This window comes from Eucyclogobius newberryi, unplaced genomic scaffold, assembly GCF_026437365.1.
Source record: "Eucyclogobius newberryi isolate DKJ021-1_F unplaced genomic scaffold, fEucNew1.0.hap1 SCAF_20, whole genome shotgun sequence".
NCBI lineage: Eukaryota > Metazoa > Chordata > Actinopteri > Gobiiformes > Gobiidae > Eucyclogobius > Eucyclogobius newberryi.
The window spans coordinates 3,637,769-3,655,870 of NW_027315835.1; the positions used below are offsets into that span (position 1 = coordinate 3,637,769).

The 18,102-nt window shown below is 38.8% G+C and overlaps 1 protein-coding gene across 1 annotated transcript in view; it reads right to left on the minus strand.

The window, feature by feature from the left end:
- Positions 1 to 1,988: 1,988 nt before the first annotated feature.
- Positions 1,989 to 18,102, minus strand: part of LOC140369457 (calcium/calmodulin-dependent protein kinase type II subunit gamma-like) — a 103,357-nt gene continuing 87,243 nt past the window's right edge. Inside the window, exons 15-19 of the mRNA XM_072456805.1 lie at positions 16,620 to 16,665; positions 9,509 to 9,584; positions 6,888 to 6,982; positions 5,027 to 5,263; positions 1,989 to 3,393 (exon numbers count right to left, since the gene is read on the minus strand). Of these exons, the coding sequence (XP_072312906.1) occupies positions 5,031 to 5,263; positions 6,888 to 6,982; positions 9,509 to 9,584; positions 16,620 to 16,665 (450 nt within the window). The 3' untranslated portion in view covers positions 1,989 to 3,393; positions 5,027 to 5,030. The remainder of the gene's footprint in view (positions 3,394 to 5,026; positions 5,264 to 6,887; positions 6,983 to 9,508; positions 9,585 to 16,619; positions 16,666 to 18,102) is intronic.

An 18,102-nucleotide genomic window follows, 5' to 3' on the forward strand; every position in this document is an offset into this window, starting at 1 on the left:
ACAAATAAAAACTCCAGAGCTCCTAAACCAGTGCTGAAATAGTATTTTTATTAAATACTTTCAAGATCCAAGTTTTTCGAAGAATAACAAAGCTATGATGAAGACCAACTAACACTCAGACAAACACTTGATAGTCGTCAATTCATGGTTCTTGTATTTCATTGTACATTATGATCATGCAAAAAAAACTCCAGCGTCCCGAGTGAAGGCAGCTGAAGGGGGGGGGGGGGGGGGGGGGAGGAGGAGGGTAAAGCGCAGCCCAATATTATATCATTACAACGCAGGGAGAAACGCTAACATCGAGGGCCTCAAACCAAGGTTTTACGGCTCCTTTTTGTATTTCCGTTATAACATTTTTTTTTTTGTAATTTTTGCAATATTTTTTTTTCAATATTTTCATGTCACATTCTGGATGGAGGCAATATTTTTTTTTTTTTCAGTGATGCAAACATAATAACACTAGCTCCGTCCATATCAGGTAGAAATGCTTAACTCAAACATGCATATAACTAGGTCCGCCCACCCTTCAACAGTGCAAGTCATTTTTAAACCTTTTTATTCCCCCGCTGTATCGCAAATGGAGCAGGCACAATACCACCATCAGGTAGGATTACATCATAAATAATTGTAGCCCTGATCGTCAAGAATATAGTTAAAATTTATGTTCCCTTTTTTTTTTTTTTTTTTTTTCTCCAACAATGAAAAGTGAGAGAGAGTGCAGAACTCCAGCTTGGGCGGGAAAAAAACGACAAAGACGAGGACAAAAGGACGTAAAAAGTAAAAATCATTAACACGAAATCAAACATCTTAAAGAGCTAGAAGAGGGCAGGGCGGGGTGTGTGTACGGTGGATGGAGACGGTTACGGCGCACAGAAGGGGTGGATATGTTACGAAAAGCCAAAGTACACCATTACATTGTAGCCAAAGTGTGCCAAAATGTGCATACGATATGAAGCGTCACAGCATCGTGGAGAGAGTAAGGACACTATGGAAAAAGGAGCGGTTTGTCAGGGCTTTTGGAGTCTTTTAGAAACAGTCTTACAGTCAAGAGGTTCTCAAAGGGTGGTTCTGGGATCCAAAGGGGGTCTTAGAGGGGGGAATATCAAGTGGACTCAAGGTACAATTAGAAATACACAATATATTGCTGTGGCCAATGCAATATTCATATCCAATCAACACTAGTCTGAATCTAGTTTATATATCATCTTAAATATGTTTTAATTAAAGCTTCCAATTCAAATAGGTTGTGATTTTCATTTTTTGTGCATTTTCAGATTTTTTCAGGCCCCAGTTTGATTGATGAAAAAAAAAATCAAGTTGTAGTTTTATTGATTTACTCCCAATTTAAGATTTTTTTGTAAGATTTTTTGCAATAATTTTTTTGCAACACTTTTTTAAGTTTAAGAATTTAAAAAATGTTTTGGGCCCCAGTTTGATTGATGACGCAATACGAAGCAAGCGCCATTTTTCACAGTCCAAATCTCGATAAATGGAAAGGCGGCTTGAGCATTTGGCTAAAAACACTAACAAAACCCACAAAGCAAACGACCTCACTCAAGACGATAGAGGAAGTTGCCAAAAAACGTCCCCCACAACCCAACATTTTGGATCCCAAGACGACACCGGTTGAGAATCGCCGGTCCACATCACGTCCATAAAGGGATTCCATTTGCATTTTTTGTAATTCATTTTTATTGTTCAAGTTAGAAATGTGGTCACTTCAAGCGTGCGTTAGAAAATACTATATTTTTTTTACATTTCTTTGTTAAATTTTTTGCCCTTTTTTCTCGCCATTGTTCAGCAACACCTCGCTTAAATGTTCGGATTCTAAAATTTGCAAAAATATCTCAAATATTAAAATGGTAAAACCTCCTTGTAGCAGCTGGTGTTGAAGAAATCTCTTTCCTCCATTCTTTTTCATATTAACTCATTCTAAGTGCACATTGCAGCAACGTATTATATCGTTTCCTTAAAGCCGTTTCCTCAACCACTCCCAGCCCTTGTTTTTATCGCAAATAATATCACTTTGGGAGGCATTTAAAACTGTCGTGACCAATATTGTTCGACCAAATTGCCAGCTTTCTTCGCGTTAAGGTCGTGGGGTGGTTCCCATAGCCCAGAAATGCACAGGATGGATGTCTCTTAAAGATACATGTACATATATTACACTTTTCTACATATATCTATACACACATGTATTTACACAGTGGGGTATTAACAAACCAGGCCCTTGCGAGAAAGCAGAGAGAAGCATTATGGGTAAAAACCTGGAGGTGGGGGGTGGGGAATGGTGTTGGTGGTGAATGGGAGGAGAGGACATGCAAAACGCAGACTTGGCTCTCCTCTGCACTGCATAAAGACATAAAACACACACACGGTAGCTTCTTTTTTTTTTGTTAAACTTGCACATTATAAATTCCCTCTTTTTTTAAATGGGAGCCTTGAAATTTATATATATATATATATTTGTGTATATATATATATATTTACTTATTATCAGTCAGAAATAATAATAATAAAATAAAAAGACAAAAAAAAAAGGCTCCGTTTATTCACAGGAACGCAGAGGGAACAGACGCTAAAAACACAACACGGGAAAAACAAAAGAAAATATTTGAAAATTAAAAATTCCCTCCCCGACGACAGTTTGTCCTTCAATAAACAAGCACGCGACCGGACGAACACAGAAAAAGCCTCTAGTTCTACACTTTGGTGCTTTGATATCAAGTTTCTCTCGTGAATTGCGACTTGATTTCACTTCCTTCTAAGTTTTTATCGGGAAACGCGTCTCCCCACAGCTCAACGTCCATGTAAAAAGAAAAGAAAAAGAAAAACTAAACGCACAATATCTTCTCTAACGTCCCTAAAATGCCAAAATGCGTTCCAAATCTCTTGTCACCGCCACTAACTGCACAAAACGTGTTCGTCTCCTCCCTTTTTAAGTAGATATTGAATATAAATGCTCACTTTTTGGTGGTTTGTCGTACATCTAGTCATAATTTACACAGTATAGTCATAACTCATTAACTGTCACAAGTTCAACTGTTTTAAATCCTCGCCCCCCCGTCTTCCCCCGTCTCGCGTTAGGGCGGGGGGTGGAAAAAGATGGCTGCCGGTGGGGAGGGGCGGAGGGGAGGGGCAAAGAGACGCCCCCTCCGAATCAGGCGCCAGACGCATGCATCATCATCATCACCATCATCAACCCAATGGGGGCGGAGCCTTGTGTTCAGCCCGCCTCAGCAGGTCAAAGGAGGGACAGGATTGGTTGGTATATCACGGCGGGGGACGGCAGGAGCCAATCCCGCGGCAGAGGACGTGAACCTCTGAAACACGCTGAAAAAAACTGCCCCCCAAAAACACACACTCCAGACAGGAGACTGGAGGCTCGGACCACTGTGGACAGAGGAGGGCAAAGGTCACAGTTAGAGGTCGTGGACGCCATTCGAAGAGGCGGGGCTTAAACAGTGTGGGGCGGGGCTTAAAAAGTGTGGGGGAATATCGAATTGCGATTTTTCTGTAACACGATAAGACTTGCGTTTTCTTATAGTTTGGAGTTATTTTTTGAGTTCAGAGAGAATTTTAGAGACATTACCGTATTTTCCGGACTATAAGTCGCACCTTTTTTCATAATTTTGGCCGGGGTGCGACTTATGTGTGATATTATTTGTTATTTTCACACTGGCAACCACAAGAGGGCGCTCTAGGCTCTAAGCGTCACAGAAGAAGAATCTGCACTTCCTCTTCCTCTGGAGTTTGTGGAGTTGTTTAGAAGTGACACAGAGGAAGAAGAATTCAGTGGATTTAGTGATTTGGGGTAAAACTGATGCTTTGCTAAACTTGTAAACTCTTTATGCTATAGTTATCTGAAGAACTGTTCATATGTTACGCTAACATACCAGACACTTACCACAGTTCTGTCTGTGCCTCATGTAGCTGAAGGTGTTAGCGTTAGCATACGTCATGTAGCTGAAGGTGTTAGCGTTAGCATACGTCATGTAGCTGAAGGTGTTAGCGTTAGCATACGTCATGTAGCTGAAGGTGTTAGCGTTAGCATACGTCATGTAGCTGAAGGTGTTAGCTTTAGCATACGTCATGTAGCTGAAGGTGTTAGCGTTAGCATACGTACACCTATTCACCATGTTCTCTCATCTGTTATTATTTTAAACTACATTCACAGATGAAATGTCTGTTCTTGGTCCTGGATTTGATCAAATAAATTTCCCCAAAAATGCGACTTATACTCCAGTGCGACATATATGTTTTTTTCGTTTCTATTATGCATTTTTTGGCTGGTGCGACTTATACTCCGGAAAATACGGTATTATGCATACTTTTTAAACACTTTTATATATGCTATAACATTGTTCCTACATCAAAAACAAAACTTCTGGTTTCAAGTTTTCCAGTGACAGTTTGTTACAACTACATGCTCTTACATTAGCGTGTCGGGCAAGCTAGCTTTTGTGTTTTTTTCTCAATGGCAATTCGATCTGCTGCCAATCAAATCCTGAAGAGGGAATGCCTGACTGTGTTATACATTATTTTAAATCTTAAAACAAGCCAAAGTAAAGAGAAAAGAGCACGTTTAAAGGGCTACAACAATATTCATCCTGTTTAATGTTTGTCCTTTAAACACCACCAGGAACATTTATATTTTAGAGAAAACTGAACTGAACGGAGGCAAAACACACTTTATAATAATATTTTCTCTTGTAAAATTTGTGGAGCATAAAAGTCACTTATTTATACCAATGTTAAGCTGTTTTTGGAACAGAATATTTAGTTTTTATCTTTTTAAATCTTATCTAGGACGATTCCATATGTGATTTTCTTATGCCAATGTATACTTTGTTGTTTTTTGATTCATTCCCTCTAAATTGTGACCAGCTTTAGGAATTCAGTTTGTTTTTGTCACATTTGAATCTAAAAAAAACGTAAAAAATAGTAATTGTGACTATTATAGAAGCAATATTACAACAATTACTATTCTTTCATGACCCGAATCGTCAGGTTTCGTGGCGCGTACCCGATCACTGTAGCGGCGCTGCGGGCGCTCCTGAGCAGTGGAAGTGCACGTTCAGCCACTTCCCGTCGCGGCGGTGCCAGACGCGGGTCTCCTCCGACTGGCTGGAGCGGGGCCGCCCGGTGGAGTCCACGAACTGCGTGAGGCGGATGTAGGCGATGCAGGCGGCGTCCTCCCCGATCAGGTGCACGTGCGGGTTCAGCAGCGTGGTGTGGACGGGCTTGCTGTTCTTACTCAGCACTGTAGGGGGCGGCATCAAGAAACGGGGTCAGATAAAGTACTTGTCTCGGGTACCGTATTTTCTAAACTCTAAGTCGCACCTTTTTTCATAGTTTTATACTTATACTCCGGAGCGACTTATATGTGGTATTATTTAATTATTTTCACACTTGCAACTGCATTTCATACTCAGTGCGACTTATATATGTTTTTTCTTCTCTATTATGTATTTTTTGGCTGGTGCGACTTATACTTCAGTGCGACTTATAGTCCAGAAAATACAGTATATTCAGATATTATTCCAGAAACGGAAACACTTGACATGAAGAAAGATTGTGAAGGCTGAAGATTATGCTCATTAGGCCTAAACTTTATATATTAATGTCATAATATATTTGTAAAACCAAAATATATTTAAAAAACCCACAAGGAAAGAATAACAGACGCAAAGTGTAATACTCAGTATGTATGAATCTGCCGAGAATTGTACATTAAATTCCTCAGTATCACGTTATAATAACTACACTTTTAATAGACTTAATACAACAAGAACAATGACTTAATTAATAATGAACAAATAGTTAATTGAGAATTATCCAGGCTTAAAAGGGACTTAAGAGTATTAAATATTTTCTAAGGCTGAATCATTATTAATAAAACGATTTGTTTATAATGAATTAATAAAGTCGCAGTTACACTGTAAAATAACTACACCTGCGGCCTATACAACGATGCGGTTTAATGTATAGATTTTTACAGGCTGATTACACGTGCGGGAGCAGAGCCAGACGTGGAGGCGCAGACAAACACAGGTAAATCAGCTCGCACAGACGCATCACGGACAGAGGGGGCGGTAGAGAGAGCTCAGACGTGTTCTCTGAGTGTTAAGCTTCAAAATACTGTGTGTTTTGTTACAATCAGACACGTGTTATATCATTTTTTTAGTCAATTTAGTTGGGGCAGCTTATATTCAGGATGTTTATTACAATAAACTTTGAATAACCTTATTCAAGCATGAACAAAGTCATTCTTAAAGTGGAAAATAAAGGTGCAGAATGTGAGATAATCGGTAAAACTGTTGAGATCCTTTAACTAATATGAATATTTCAAATGTTTTTATCAAATTTTCTAATACCATTTTTTGTTCTTCATAGTTTGTATTGTCTAACTTTGATTTTGAGCATATTCTGTAATAATGCTGGCAAAGGATTATTTTTCCATTTCCAGTGGGTCAACTCGATCATAGAATTTCAATATTTGAAGGTTTAAGAATAGTGCAAATTTTTTTTTACACAAAGTTTGCTGGTTAATTTTCCCATTTAAAAAGCAGAACAAGTTCCTTTCTTTGTATTCATCCTAATTATACTTTCAGTTTTTAAATAAACCCAAACACATTTTTTTTCTAAACATTTAAAAACTTTTGTTGCATAGACTTAACCAAAGAAAAAGTAATAAAATGATGTATAAATCAAGCTGCTAATCTACTATTGACCACATATTATACTCAACACATGACAAAATGACAAAAAACCTCATATATTTGATCATTTTTCACATAAATATATCACGCACATGTTTTTGATGTAGATTCACGTTTATCAAACCTTTACACGTCACGATGCGTTTGTTTTTCAAAGACACTCACGGTTTTCAAAGTAGAACTTGTGGAAGTCCATGCCCTCCACCAGGTTCCCCAGCGCCTCGGGTTCAAAAGAGGTGAGTCCGGGATCACAAATCCTCCTGAGGGCGACACACGAGCCTCGTTATCGAGCCTGAACCACCCAAACAAGTTAAAACATCGGAAGTTTCTCCAGAAGAGTCATTTACCCAGAGGATTAAGACTCACTTTCCCACTTTCCCTCTGCTCACACCAGCACGACGCACGTACCCGGGTTTTGTTCATGTCGATGTGACAAATGAGCTTTTATGAAAAACTGCTAATGAATTGTTGTTTTGGAAATATGCAAAATGAGAACGTTGCGTGTGTTGTCTGTAATTAAAACTTTAAAAATCACAAAAAGAAAGAGGCGCAATCTCTATATAACGTGATATTTCTGCCCATTTGTGGTGGATTTTATGGTCTCGTCGTGTTTCCTGACATTTGAACCAAGCGTATTCCTGATGCATTGTTAAAATATGGACTAAATATTGTTATTGAGATACTTAAAAAAAAAAAATTGCAATGTTATTGTTTGCCAGTACAGAAATATATCGTAAAAAACAGCTTTTACGATCAAAATGAGGTCGTTTTGCGCCGTCTCCGTCAAATTATGAAGAGTTTGAATCGTCCGAGAACCGGGAAGTGCGTCGTTAGCATGCTAGCTGTTGCGTTTACTAGTCTCTGCTATTCTTACATTAGTAACATGGTAATAATGGTTACTTTTGCTTTAACGCGACGATAAACCTTCGCTCTGGCTTCTAAAAGTTGCTAATAAACAACTTTTAGGATCAAAATGAGGACGCTTTGTGCCGTCAGAGAACCAGGAAGTGCGCCGTTAGCATGCTAAGCTGTTGCGTTTACCAGTCTCTGCACTTCCTACATTAGTAACATCGTAATAACTGTTACTTTTGCTTTAACGCGATGACAAACCTTCGCTCTGGCTTCTAAAAGTTGCTAAAAAAAGCTCTTATAAAAGTCTATTCTTTATTTTAACACCTTATTCTATCAGTTTTATATTGTTTGTTGCGCCGCTGCCATTGTACGTGAAATCTGATTCCGATCTTGAACTTACAGCGGTGAATAAAAGTGAGGAATAACCACTGCAAACTGATTAAAATGAACTTGTTTACACCTTTAAACGCTCTTTTACAATGCGACTATTGCAAAAATGACGAGTACAAAAGGGTTCAAAGGGTCCGGACGACGACCTTTGAATCGTTTTCGCGACCGCGGACGATTTCTGGACAACTCCTGGACAACACCTGGACGAGCGAGGGATTACGGCGATTTATTGCAAATTAACACGCAACAGCAAAAAAGACGTTGAAAGGTGTTTTCTTTTGGGCTCTGGACGGGCCGTGGCGCCGATGGCATATTTCAAGACGACAGCGCCAGGAGTTATTCATACTTTGACCTTTAAGCTAATGGTAAGCAGCGCGGCGCCCGCAGAGCAGATTTATAACGGCTTTGGGTCGCCGTTTCCCCCGCTCGCACCTTCTCTTGGTTTAACCGTTGTTTTGGGAGTTTTTCCTCATCATGAAGGGTCCAAGAACAGGATTTATTCTAATATTTGTTTGTTTTGTGTGAATGTTAATCACTTTGTCTTTTATCGACCAACTTTCTGTTTTGTGAAGCGACTGTTGTGATTTTGGACTGTACAAAAATAAAGTTATTGAATGGTTAGCTCAGTGTTAGCGTCAGTACTTCCTGTGTCATTCCATTTCAGTTTTATTTTTGCTACGTTAGTCTAAAATGATTAAATATAAGATCTAACGCTAATTCTACTGTGTCTCAATGCTAATTCTACTGTGTCTCAATGCTAATTCTACTGTGTCTCAATGCTAATTCTACTGTGTCTCAATGCTAATTCTACAGTGTCTCAATGCTAATTCTACTGTGTCTCAATGCTAATTCTACTGTGTCTCAATGCTAACACTAACTCTACTGAGTCTCAATGCTAATTCTACAGTGTCTCAATGCTAATTCTACTGTGTCTCAATGCTAATTCTACAGTGTCTCAATGCTAACACTAACTCTACTGAGTCTCAATGCTAATTCTACAGTGTCTCAATGCTAACACTAACTCTACTGAGTCTCAATGCTAATTCTACTGTTGAAGTATAAAAAATATATAAAAAATTTACAAATTAAAAAGATAAAGTGAAATAAATCTTTACTTTAAAATGCAACTGGTTGGTTGTTATTATTGTACATTTTACTTCCATATACGCTTTGAGTACCTCATGCAGACAAAGTATTTAGAGGTGAGCAGTATTTATAATATTGAATCTCACTTATTAAAATAATCTCTAACTATATTCTACACTATACGATATTAAGCTGGTGGTTTTAACGTCTTAAAAAGTCTGTTTTTCGGACAAATTGCACCGTGGATGACACACGATTTTACGTCTCCTCAAAACAACAAATGTGATGTACGTTTTATAATACATCTAAACTCGTATGTTCTAGGATAATCCTGACCGCACGTCTTACGCACTGATGTGTTTACTTCTCATACACTGCACGACAAACCCTAAAACGCCGTAATAGCTTTACAAAACTGCGTCTTCCTCGACCCGCGGTCATGGAACGCCGTCACTCACGTGTAAGCTTCAAAGTCTCCGTTGTTGATGGCCTCGATCAGCTGCTCGGTTATTTTGATGATTTCCTGTTTGCGCGCTGCAGAAACGACACAAAAACAAAGGGTTAAGTCCAGACTCGGCATCAAATATGACACAAAAGGAAAATTTATTTCACTCTTTGTTCATTTTGTGTACAATTTTGGACTTTGATATCGTGAACAGTTTTTACGCAGCGCTTTTCTGGTTATTTAAATTCAGAGTATTCAGAGAAATGTTCAGCCTCTTATGATCTGAGTGACAGGTGAGTGTGGCCAATCACAGCGCTCGGGAGAAGCGGGTCGGTCGCTGTAGGTTTAGGCAGTAAAACGTGTGGGTCAAATATCCATATAGTTTTCATTCATAATCCTCAAAGGGAAGTAAAGATGTACATTTGTGATCTGAGGACAACATAGGATTCTCAATATAAATATAAAAGCGTATAATCTTTATGTGTATTCATTTAAAATGGGATTAAATGATATGAATTCAACACCATTTCATGTAAATAAGGCGGATTTAGTCGAAAAGGGATTAAAAAAAAAAGTATAGATCAAAATACAATAAGTCTGTTTTTCTATCAATTAAACTTGAAAATTACACTTTTATTAAATTTTAAAATTGTGAAATATTTTTTTGGTTTAATATATTCTCGATCAGTTTTTAAACTTTTTTTTTTACTAGGGCTGCAACTAACGATTATTTTATTATTTTAGTAGTCGACTCGTCAAATTTGTATTTCTATTGCATATCGAGACCTTTAAAATACATTATCAACCAAATACAGCTGGAATTATGCTGACTCATGGTTTCTAGATTGAGATAATTAATGAATAAAGTGTATTATTAATGGAAATCACATTCTTTCTAGACATAATGATTTAATAACGCCACTGTCTGCGTTATAAAAAGGCATTTTCATGAGTTTGAGTCTGTATAGTTCAGATAACAATGATTAAAATATGAATTATTTGTAGTCGACAAGTCAAATTATCACTTCTTTTTCACATTTAGTCGTTCAAAATACATTATCAACCAAATAAAGGTGGAATTATGCTGACTCATTATTTGTAGTCTTCCGGTCACAATAAAGACAAATAATCGCTGCAGCCCAAATATAATCTATAGTTTAAATATCCTGACCAGAGTGAATATGTGCATATACAGTACAGCCCCTCGTTTGTGTCTCTGAAGTACAGCGAGTGTCCGGCGCCTCCCCCGTGTGTCACTCTGGTGTTTACAGTTTACACTCGTCACTGTGGGAAACCGTGGAAACACCAAACGAGCGGAGCAGAGAAACAAGCTGTCGGGACGCGGCCCACTTTGCACGCTCGGACGCCGGGCCGTTTCACCCGCCGCGAGGCCGGGGTTTTTTGAAGAGGGTGAAACAACGCTAAAAACAGACCGACCGGTGAGGAAAATCATAAAAAAACGTTAATTTTTTTTTGAATTGTGTCATTTTCAAAAGAACATTTAAAGGGGACATATTAGACGAAATCAACTTGAATGAGCTTTTGATCTTGTTAGGACAGTGTTTGATCATGAGTTTACACATAGTTGTATTTTGATTGATTTATGCATGTTTGATTACGGCTCGAGTGGTCAGAACATACAAACATCTGATTTTCACCTACCACCTATCTGCTGCTGATCATGTGACATTCCACTTTAAAGAAAATGAGCTCAGCAGTTTTCTAGTTTAAATCATTTAGGATTAAAAAATGCAATAATAATAACAATAATAATGAAATGAAGCATAATATGTATTTTTTAAAGTTACTGCCACAAAATATTTTTATAATAACAGCAATTTTCAAACTAAATTAACTTTTGCAGTTTGCTTAAAGGCACAGTACGTCACTTTTTAACCAAAAACTAGACTAAACCCAAGGCATGTTTTATTTGTTTTCTTTTTTAACTTTAGATGGATTTATTGCACTCAAACATATACAAACATGTGCCTTTACAGTGACTTGCCACTCCACAGACCTGACTCGGGGCCTGGATGAACCTCCATTCCACAGAATGACACAGATCGTACGTTCTTCCGGGAGAACGCTCCAAATTATGGTTTAAATTCCTGTTGGATTTACGCACGTGACTTTGCAGCTCGTGCGAGTCACTGAAGCTTTAAGTACTTTTAAAAACACAGACTTTAAACTTCACAGCCGTTTGTGAACCTTTTCTTTATGACCAAATCAAAACATCAAAGTATTTTTATAACGCTTTAAATCAAGACTTCCATTGGCCACATTGACAACAGTTCAGCTTATTTTTGCTCCTCCAAACCAAACACACCGTTAAATGTATGTATTTATATATGAACGCTTTTCCCCGCGTATATTTATACTTTTAATGCGCAACTTTTATCACAAAATCCTTCTTAAAATGAGAGATTAGTGGCGTTAATGACAGATGCAGAGCGCCGACAGTGCGTTATCCGAGCGTGTTGTTAGCGCTGCGGCGCAGCGGGGGCGTGCGAGGGGGCGGGGTCCAGATGTGCTCTTACTCGGCTTAGCGGGGCACTTAGCGGCGGCAGCGGCGTTGCCCCCTAGCGGAGCCGCGTTGGACATGGGCGACTGCGCGCGCTCCGAGTCGAGGCACGAGCTGTTGCCCGTGCTGTTCCATGCCATGCGCTTTACGTCATGCGGTGGCACTGAAAACACAACTCATGGTCAGACAACACAGAGCGGGGGGAGGGGGGGCGAGAGACGGGAACAGCACCACGCCACGCGTGACATGCAAACGCAACAACAGGGGGGAGTTTCACGCCTGACGCCAAAGAGAATACTGCGAGTATGAGAAGTATCAGTATGGCAAAAGTATCAGAAAATCAGATACTAAAGCGAGTATCGAAACTAGATACTCGACTGTCTTGACTAGTTTATTTTAAATTTTATTTACTTATTTTGACTTTATCCAAACTAATAATAACAAAGGAAAGTACTAGTATTTAGGTTGAAAAGTACAGTTTATTGTCTAAAAAGTGTACCGTGTCTCTCGCACGCGCACACACAGACACACACACACACAGACACAGACACACACACACACACACACAGACACACACACACACACACACACAGACACACACACACACACACACAGACACAGACACACACACACAGACACACACACACACACACAGACACACACACACACAGACACACACACACAGACACACAGACACACAGACACACAGACACACACACACACACTTCGGCCAGGGTGCAACTTATACTTATGTTTTTTTTCTTCTCTATTTTGCATTTTTTGGCTGGTGCAACTTATACTCCAGAAAATACGGTAATAATATTGAATAGAGTATTGATCGCATTACTTTTTAATTTAGTTATAAATGTTTGGTACCACTTTAAAAACTACACCTTAACTTAGTATAGTGTATAAAGTATTAATTAAGCCTGAATCATTTTATAAATTTTTTAAACCTATTTGTTCACTATGACGTCATCGTTTAAGCTATATTAACGTGTAATCATGTACTGGGCCAAAACTGTCACAGAAATGATTATTGTGACAACACGTACAATTAATATTTAAACAGACGGACGCAAGGATAAAACTAGTTGTTGCTTTACTGGACTGAAAGTAATAAAGACATAAAATCCGGGTTCAGCGGCAGGTGTGAAAGAAACCCTCAAAAACATGAGTCAAATCAAATGTGGCCGACATGCGGGTGAACGGAGAGCGGCAGAAAGCAGCAGAAGCACTGTTAATACTGCATTAGCACGCTAACACGAGCTAACAAGCGCTAACAAGAGCACAGCAAAACAAGCCAAGCCGATGCGGTTATGTGGACTACAAGCAGAGTAAAAGCAGGTTAAAGCTGTGCACACGTAGCCACAAAGATGCTAAGTGTGCGTGGGCCACATATTTAAGAATCAAATAGAAACGGAAAGACTTTTTTGGCAAACTTCTGCCTCGAATGGATGAAAGCTACTAACTAGCTGTTACCGCTAGTACATCTTGACTGTAATACTGCGTTCCAGTCGTTCTCAGGTCCGATTTTCACCGTTACGACTTTTAAATTAATTTTTGATCATAGTTGTTATTTTTTCCCCTTTAGTTGCCCTCTACTGTCCGTTTGCGATTATGCTATGCTAATGTTGCTAACGTCCAGGAAGCTAATGTCAACAAAAGGAAAGATTCACTCGCAAACGCTGATTGTTATCTTACAAATGTGATCATGTGTTTTAACCTGACTGGATTCACATTTTGGCTTGTAATGATACAATATAATAATGTTGTTTTGAAAATATACAACATTTTAGTAGAATATACAATTTATAGTAAAAAAATTGACAAAAAGTGAGAAAAAAAAGTAGAAAAGGACAAAAGTAATGTTGTAAACCTTCAAATAAAAGATATAAAGTGTTATTTAAGCACTTTTGGAATTCATTTTTACAGAAAAATCCCATTTGCCTAATAATTAAACTGAATTAAACACATTTAAGGACACGCTTAACACATTTCTATTGGATTTTCATAACATCTTCTGATGAGCGTTGATCAGGATGCTCCAAAAATACATCAATATAAACATTTTTGTCAATATCACACAGCCCTGGTTGTTACTGCACATAAACGGCAATAAAAACAGTGATTGTTTTTCTGACTTGTCGACTGAGGACGACTGGAACGCAGCGCGACATCTACAGCGAGAGGCATTTGCAATTTTGATGCTCAACATGAGACGATACGGGAGCTTGATCATGAAATTAAAAAAAACATTCATTGAAAAATCACGATTATTTTAACCGTTATGAATGAACCGTTAAACCTGTAAAGGAAGAAATACATCTGTGACGTTTTGTAATGTTTCTTTTTCAGTGGTTTTAGTGGCTCTGGGTTAATGAGGCAAAAAAAGAGAATTGAATTTACTGTGGGGTTTTTTCAATATTTTTCAACATTTTGTGCGAATCTATTGGAGCAAAAAAAAAAAAAAAAGTAATCATGATTAAAATTGGATTAATTGCACAGCCCAAGAAAACATGGTAAATGCAGTGGAAACAGGGAAACGCAGCTGCGAGGTTCCTCCGACTCGAGCTGTCAAATCGAGACGACAAAAAGGAGAAAAATGCAGTGATGCACACGACACACACACAGACGCACACATTTCAGGGTTCCCACACTGGCAACCGCCTTCCAAAATTAGGCCTTGAAACATCATGGGCTTATTTGGAGATTTATGTTTGAGAGAGAAAGAGAGGGCGACGTCTGAGAACTCTGAGGCAAACGGCGAACTGTGCGAGGGATTTGAACAGCGACAAACGACGAATCAAAAGAGGCGAAAACAAATGTAAACGAGGCAATTTTGAATCTCGAAGAAAACAGCACAGTATGTTGCAAAAAGTATCGCGATAAACTAAAGATAATGCAATATTGTACGCAAGTTTACAATTGTTTTAAAGTGAAAAAGTCAGATTTTATTCATGATTTTCCTGTTTCAGTCTAAATTGGCCTTTTATTTTGACAGCGTTTGGCCAAAACATGATTAAATATGTTAAAATAATTTAAATGTTGCAGTAATATTGATATCGCAGCCATAATAGAATCATTTCCAATACTGTGTAGCCCTAGTGAGCAACAACGGCTTCATTTATTTAACTTTTCTCACAATTTTTCTCAATATTTTACAGGATCTGGCAGATAATCGAGACCTTATAAAAGGTTTGTAATGTTGTTTTGGGACGATGCTTCAAATCCTGAAATGTCCGAGTCTAAAAAGTAACTACAGAGTTGTAAATGTGGCAGTGGAGCGGTGGAAAGTGTGATTCCTTGTTCCTGGCGTTTCTTTAGTGCCACAATCGACGAGACGTTTCAGTCGGCGAACGAGGAAAAGTGCCATTTAAAAACGTTGCATTAAATATGGATCTAGTCCTAAACAAAGAGCTCATCTCTATTATTTTTATTTGATTTAATATATGGCTTTGAAAATGTGACTTAAATAATCATATTTTGTCAGCTTTTTACAACTTTTGTCTCATTTGCGCAGGTTTAAAATACAAAAGACTATTAAAAATCTGTGGATAAAAAGCCTTTATACAGATTTGCAACTAACAAGTCAACGATTATTTTATATTTTATTCATAATTAGTCGACTTACGATTATTTCTATTGTAGAAAGAGAGGTTTTTAACGACATTTTAACCAAATAAAGGTTGAAATGTGACGACAAAAGGCTTCCAAGTGGAGAATGTTTCCCCAAATTATAAGGATATTGATGAAATCCAGACATTTTATTCTTTTAAATAATGCAGCTGTCTTTTATCATAATTTTTTTTTTTTGGCATGTAATTTAGACTCTGCTTGATCCAGATTATTACAGCACAATTACGATCATTTCAACAGTCGACAAGTCACGCTTATTCCTACTTTTGCACAATCAAAGTCATCACTTCCAGACCCGAGACGGATCATTTGTCAGCAGGGCCACATAACTAACGGATTAAATAATGGCAAAACATGTCTAAAGAGTTTTTATTTGATCCCAAAAACAAAAAATCACGTCCAAAAACCTGGTCAAACCCAGTGGGAACCCTCAAAACGGCAGCGGGTGGATCAGGGGGAAGGTCAGATGTGACGCGCTACTGCCAGTGACTGCGCTAAGAAGCCGAAGTCGCGTTTTCGAGGGAGGAAGAGGAGGAGGAGGAGGAGGAGGAGGGGGTTCATCGCCAGGGGCAACCGTCTAGCCTGCGGTTGCCGTGGATACACTTACTGGCAGGTGAGCTTTGAGGTGAGGGCAGAAGAGGGGGCATCTCCTCAGTGGCACTGCTCTGGGCCGAGCTGTCCGCTAAAAAAACAACAACAACAGCAACAACCGCACACACACACACACACACACGGAAAACACACAAATACACACAAATAAACCAAACCCAGACGCACACGCACGCAGCACATTCGCACGCACACGCAGAAGTCACACGACAACACGTACACAGAGTGAAAAGTGAGACAACGTACGCGCTTCGCCTCGGCCTGCGTCGCGTCACGCCCGACACGACCATCAAATATGCAACGGACCCGGGTCAAAGGCGAGGAGTGACGGGAGCGGATCGAGTGCCTTTCCTACCTTTCATTTCCTCCTCGTCGTTGGTGGCGTTGCTTTCTGTCGAACCCTGAGAAAAACGGACACGGGTCAGCGGGAAAATGGAAAGCGCCAAGGTGTTAGTAGACAATTGTGTATTCATTTAGTTATTGTGGTTTACATGTTGTGTTTATGTCCATTATATACTGTGTTTTTACTGATATGTTGTGTTTTTGTCCATTATATCATCATTAATACTGTGTTTTTACTGATATGTTGTGTTTATGTACAGTATATCATCATTAATACTGTGTTTTTACTGATATGTTGTGTTTATGTACAGTATATCATCATTAATACTGTGTTTTTACTGATATGTTGTGTTTATGTACAGTATATCATCATTAATACTGTGTTTTTACTGATATGTTGTGTTTATGTCCATTAGATCATCATTAATACTGTGTTTTTACTGATATGTTGTGTTTATATACATTATATACTGTGTTTTTACTGATATGTTGTGTTTATGTGCAGTATATCATCATTAATATTGTGTTTTTTTTTTAAAGGTTTTTACTGATATGTTTGAATTTTTCCAATTTTACAGCAAAAAGTACCACTTTTTCTTGTCTGGGCCAATTTAGCTAGAAGCCTGTGGGCCAACAAAAATTGGTTGGAGGGCCGCATTTGGCCCCCGGGCCTCTACTTCATATCATCATTAATACTGCATTTGTAAAGGTTTTTACTAATGTGTTGCGTTTGTGTTGTGTGAACATTCCAGGTAATAACGCCTCAATTAAGTGTGGCAGAACCTCCATCAGGAAAGGAACATAATAATAATAATAAATATAGCCGCAAGCGGCAATGATCGGCCCTCGCCACGCCGCCGCCACACCGCCGCCACACCGCAAGAGGAGGGGGCGCTAACGCGCCCCAATTGTCCTTTTATTACGCCTACTGCTGAATCTGTGACGCTGTCACATCTTCTCCTCTTTGTTTTACCATCAAAAAGCTATTTTATTTTGAATTCTTGGCAAAATGTGCGGCTTTGCCGCACAGACACCGTGACTCTTTGAATGAAAATGTGGATAACTTTTGATGGTCCTGAAGATGAGTCTCACCAAATTTCAGGTTAATAGGGCTGACGCCCTGGGAGGAGTTTGTGAAAGTCTAAAGTGTAAACATGTTCTGGCGATTTCCCCATTGGAATAACATGAAAGGTTTCGGTCATCGTTACGGCAACGCCATAACAATTATGACATGGGTCTCATTGACTTTTTTGATGGGGATGCTAAAATTGAGTTGTGTGTCAAATTTCATATAATTTCGCAAAACTAAACATTTAACCTCTATATAAAATCTGTAGGGGGCGCCCCATTGGAATAACATGGGAGGTTTCGGTCATCGTTACGGCAACGCCATAACAATTATGACATGGGTCTCATTGACTTTTTTTGTGACTTTTCGTCAATGTTCACTGGGTGAAAAATAGGGGGGTTGGTCCCGAGAAGAAGAAGAAGAAGAA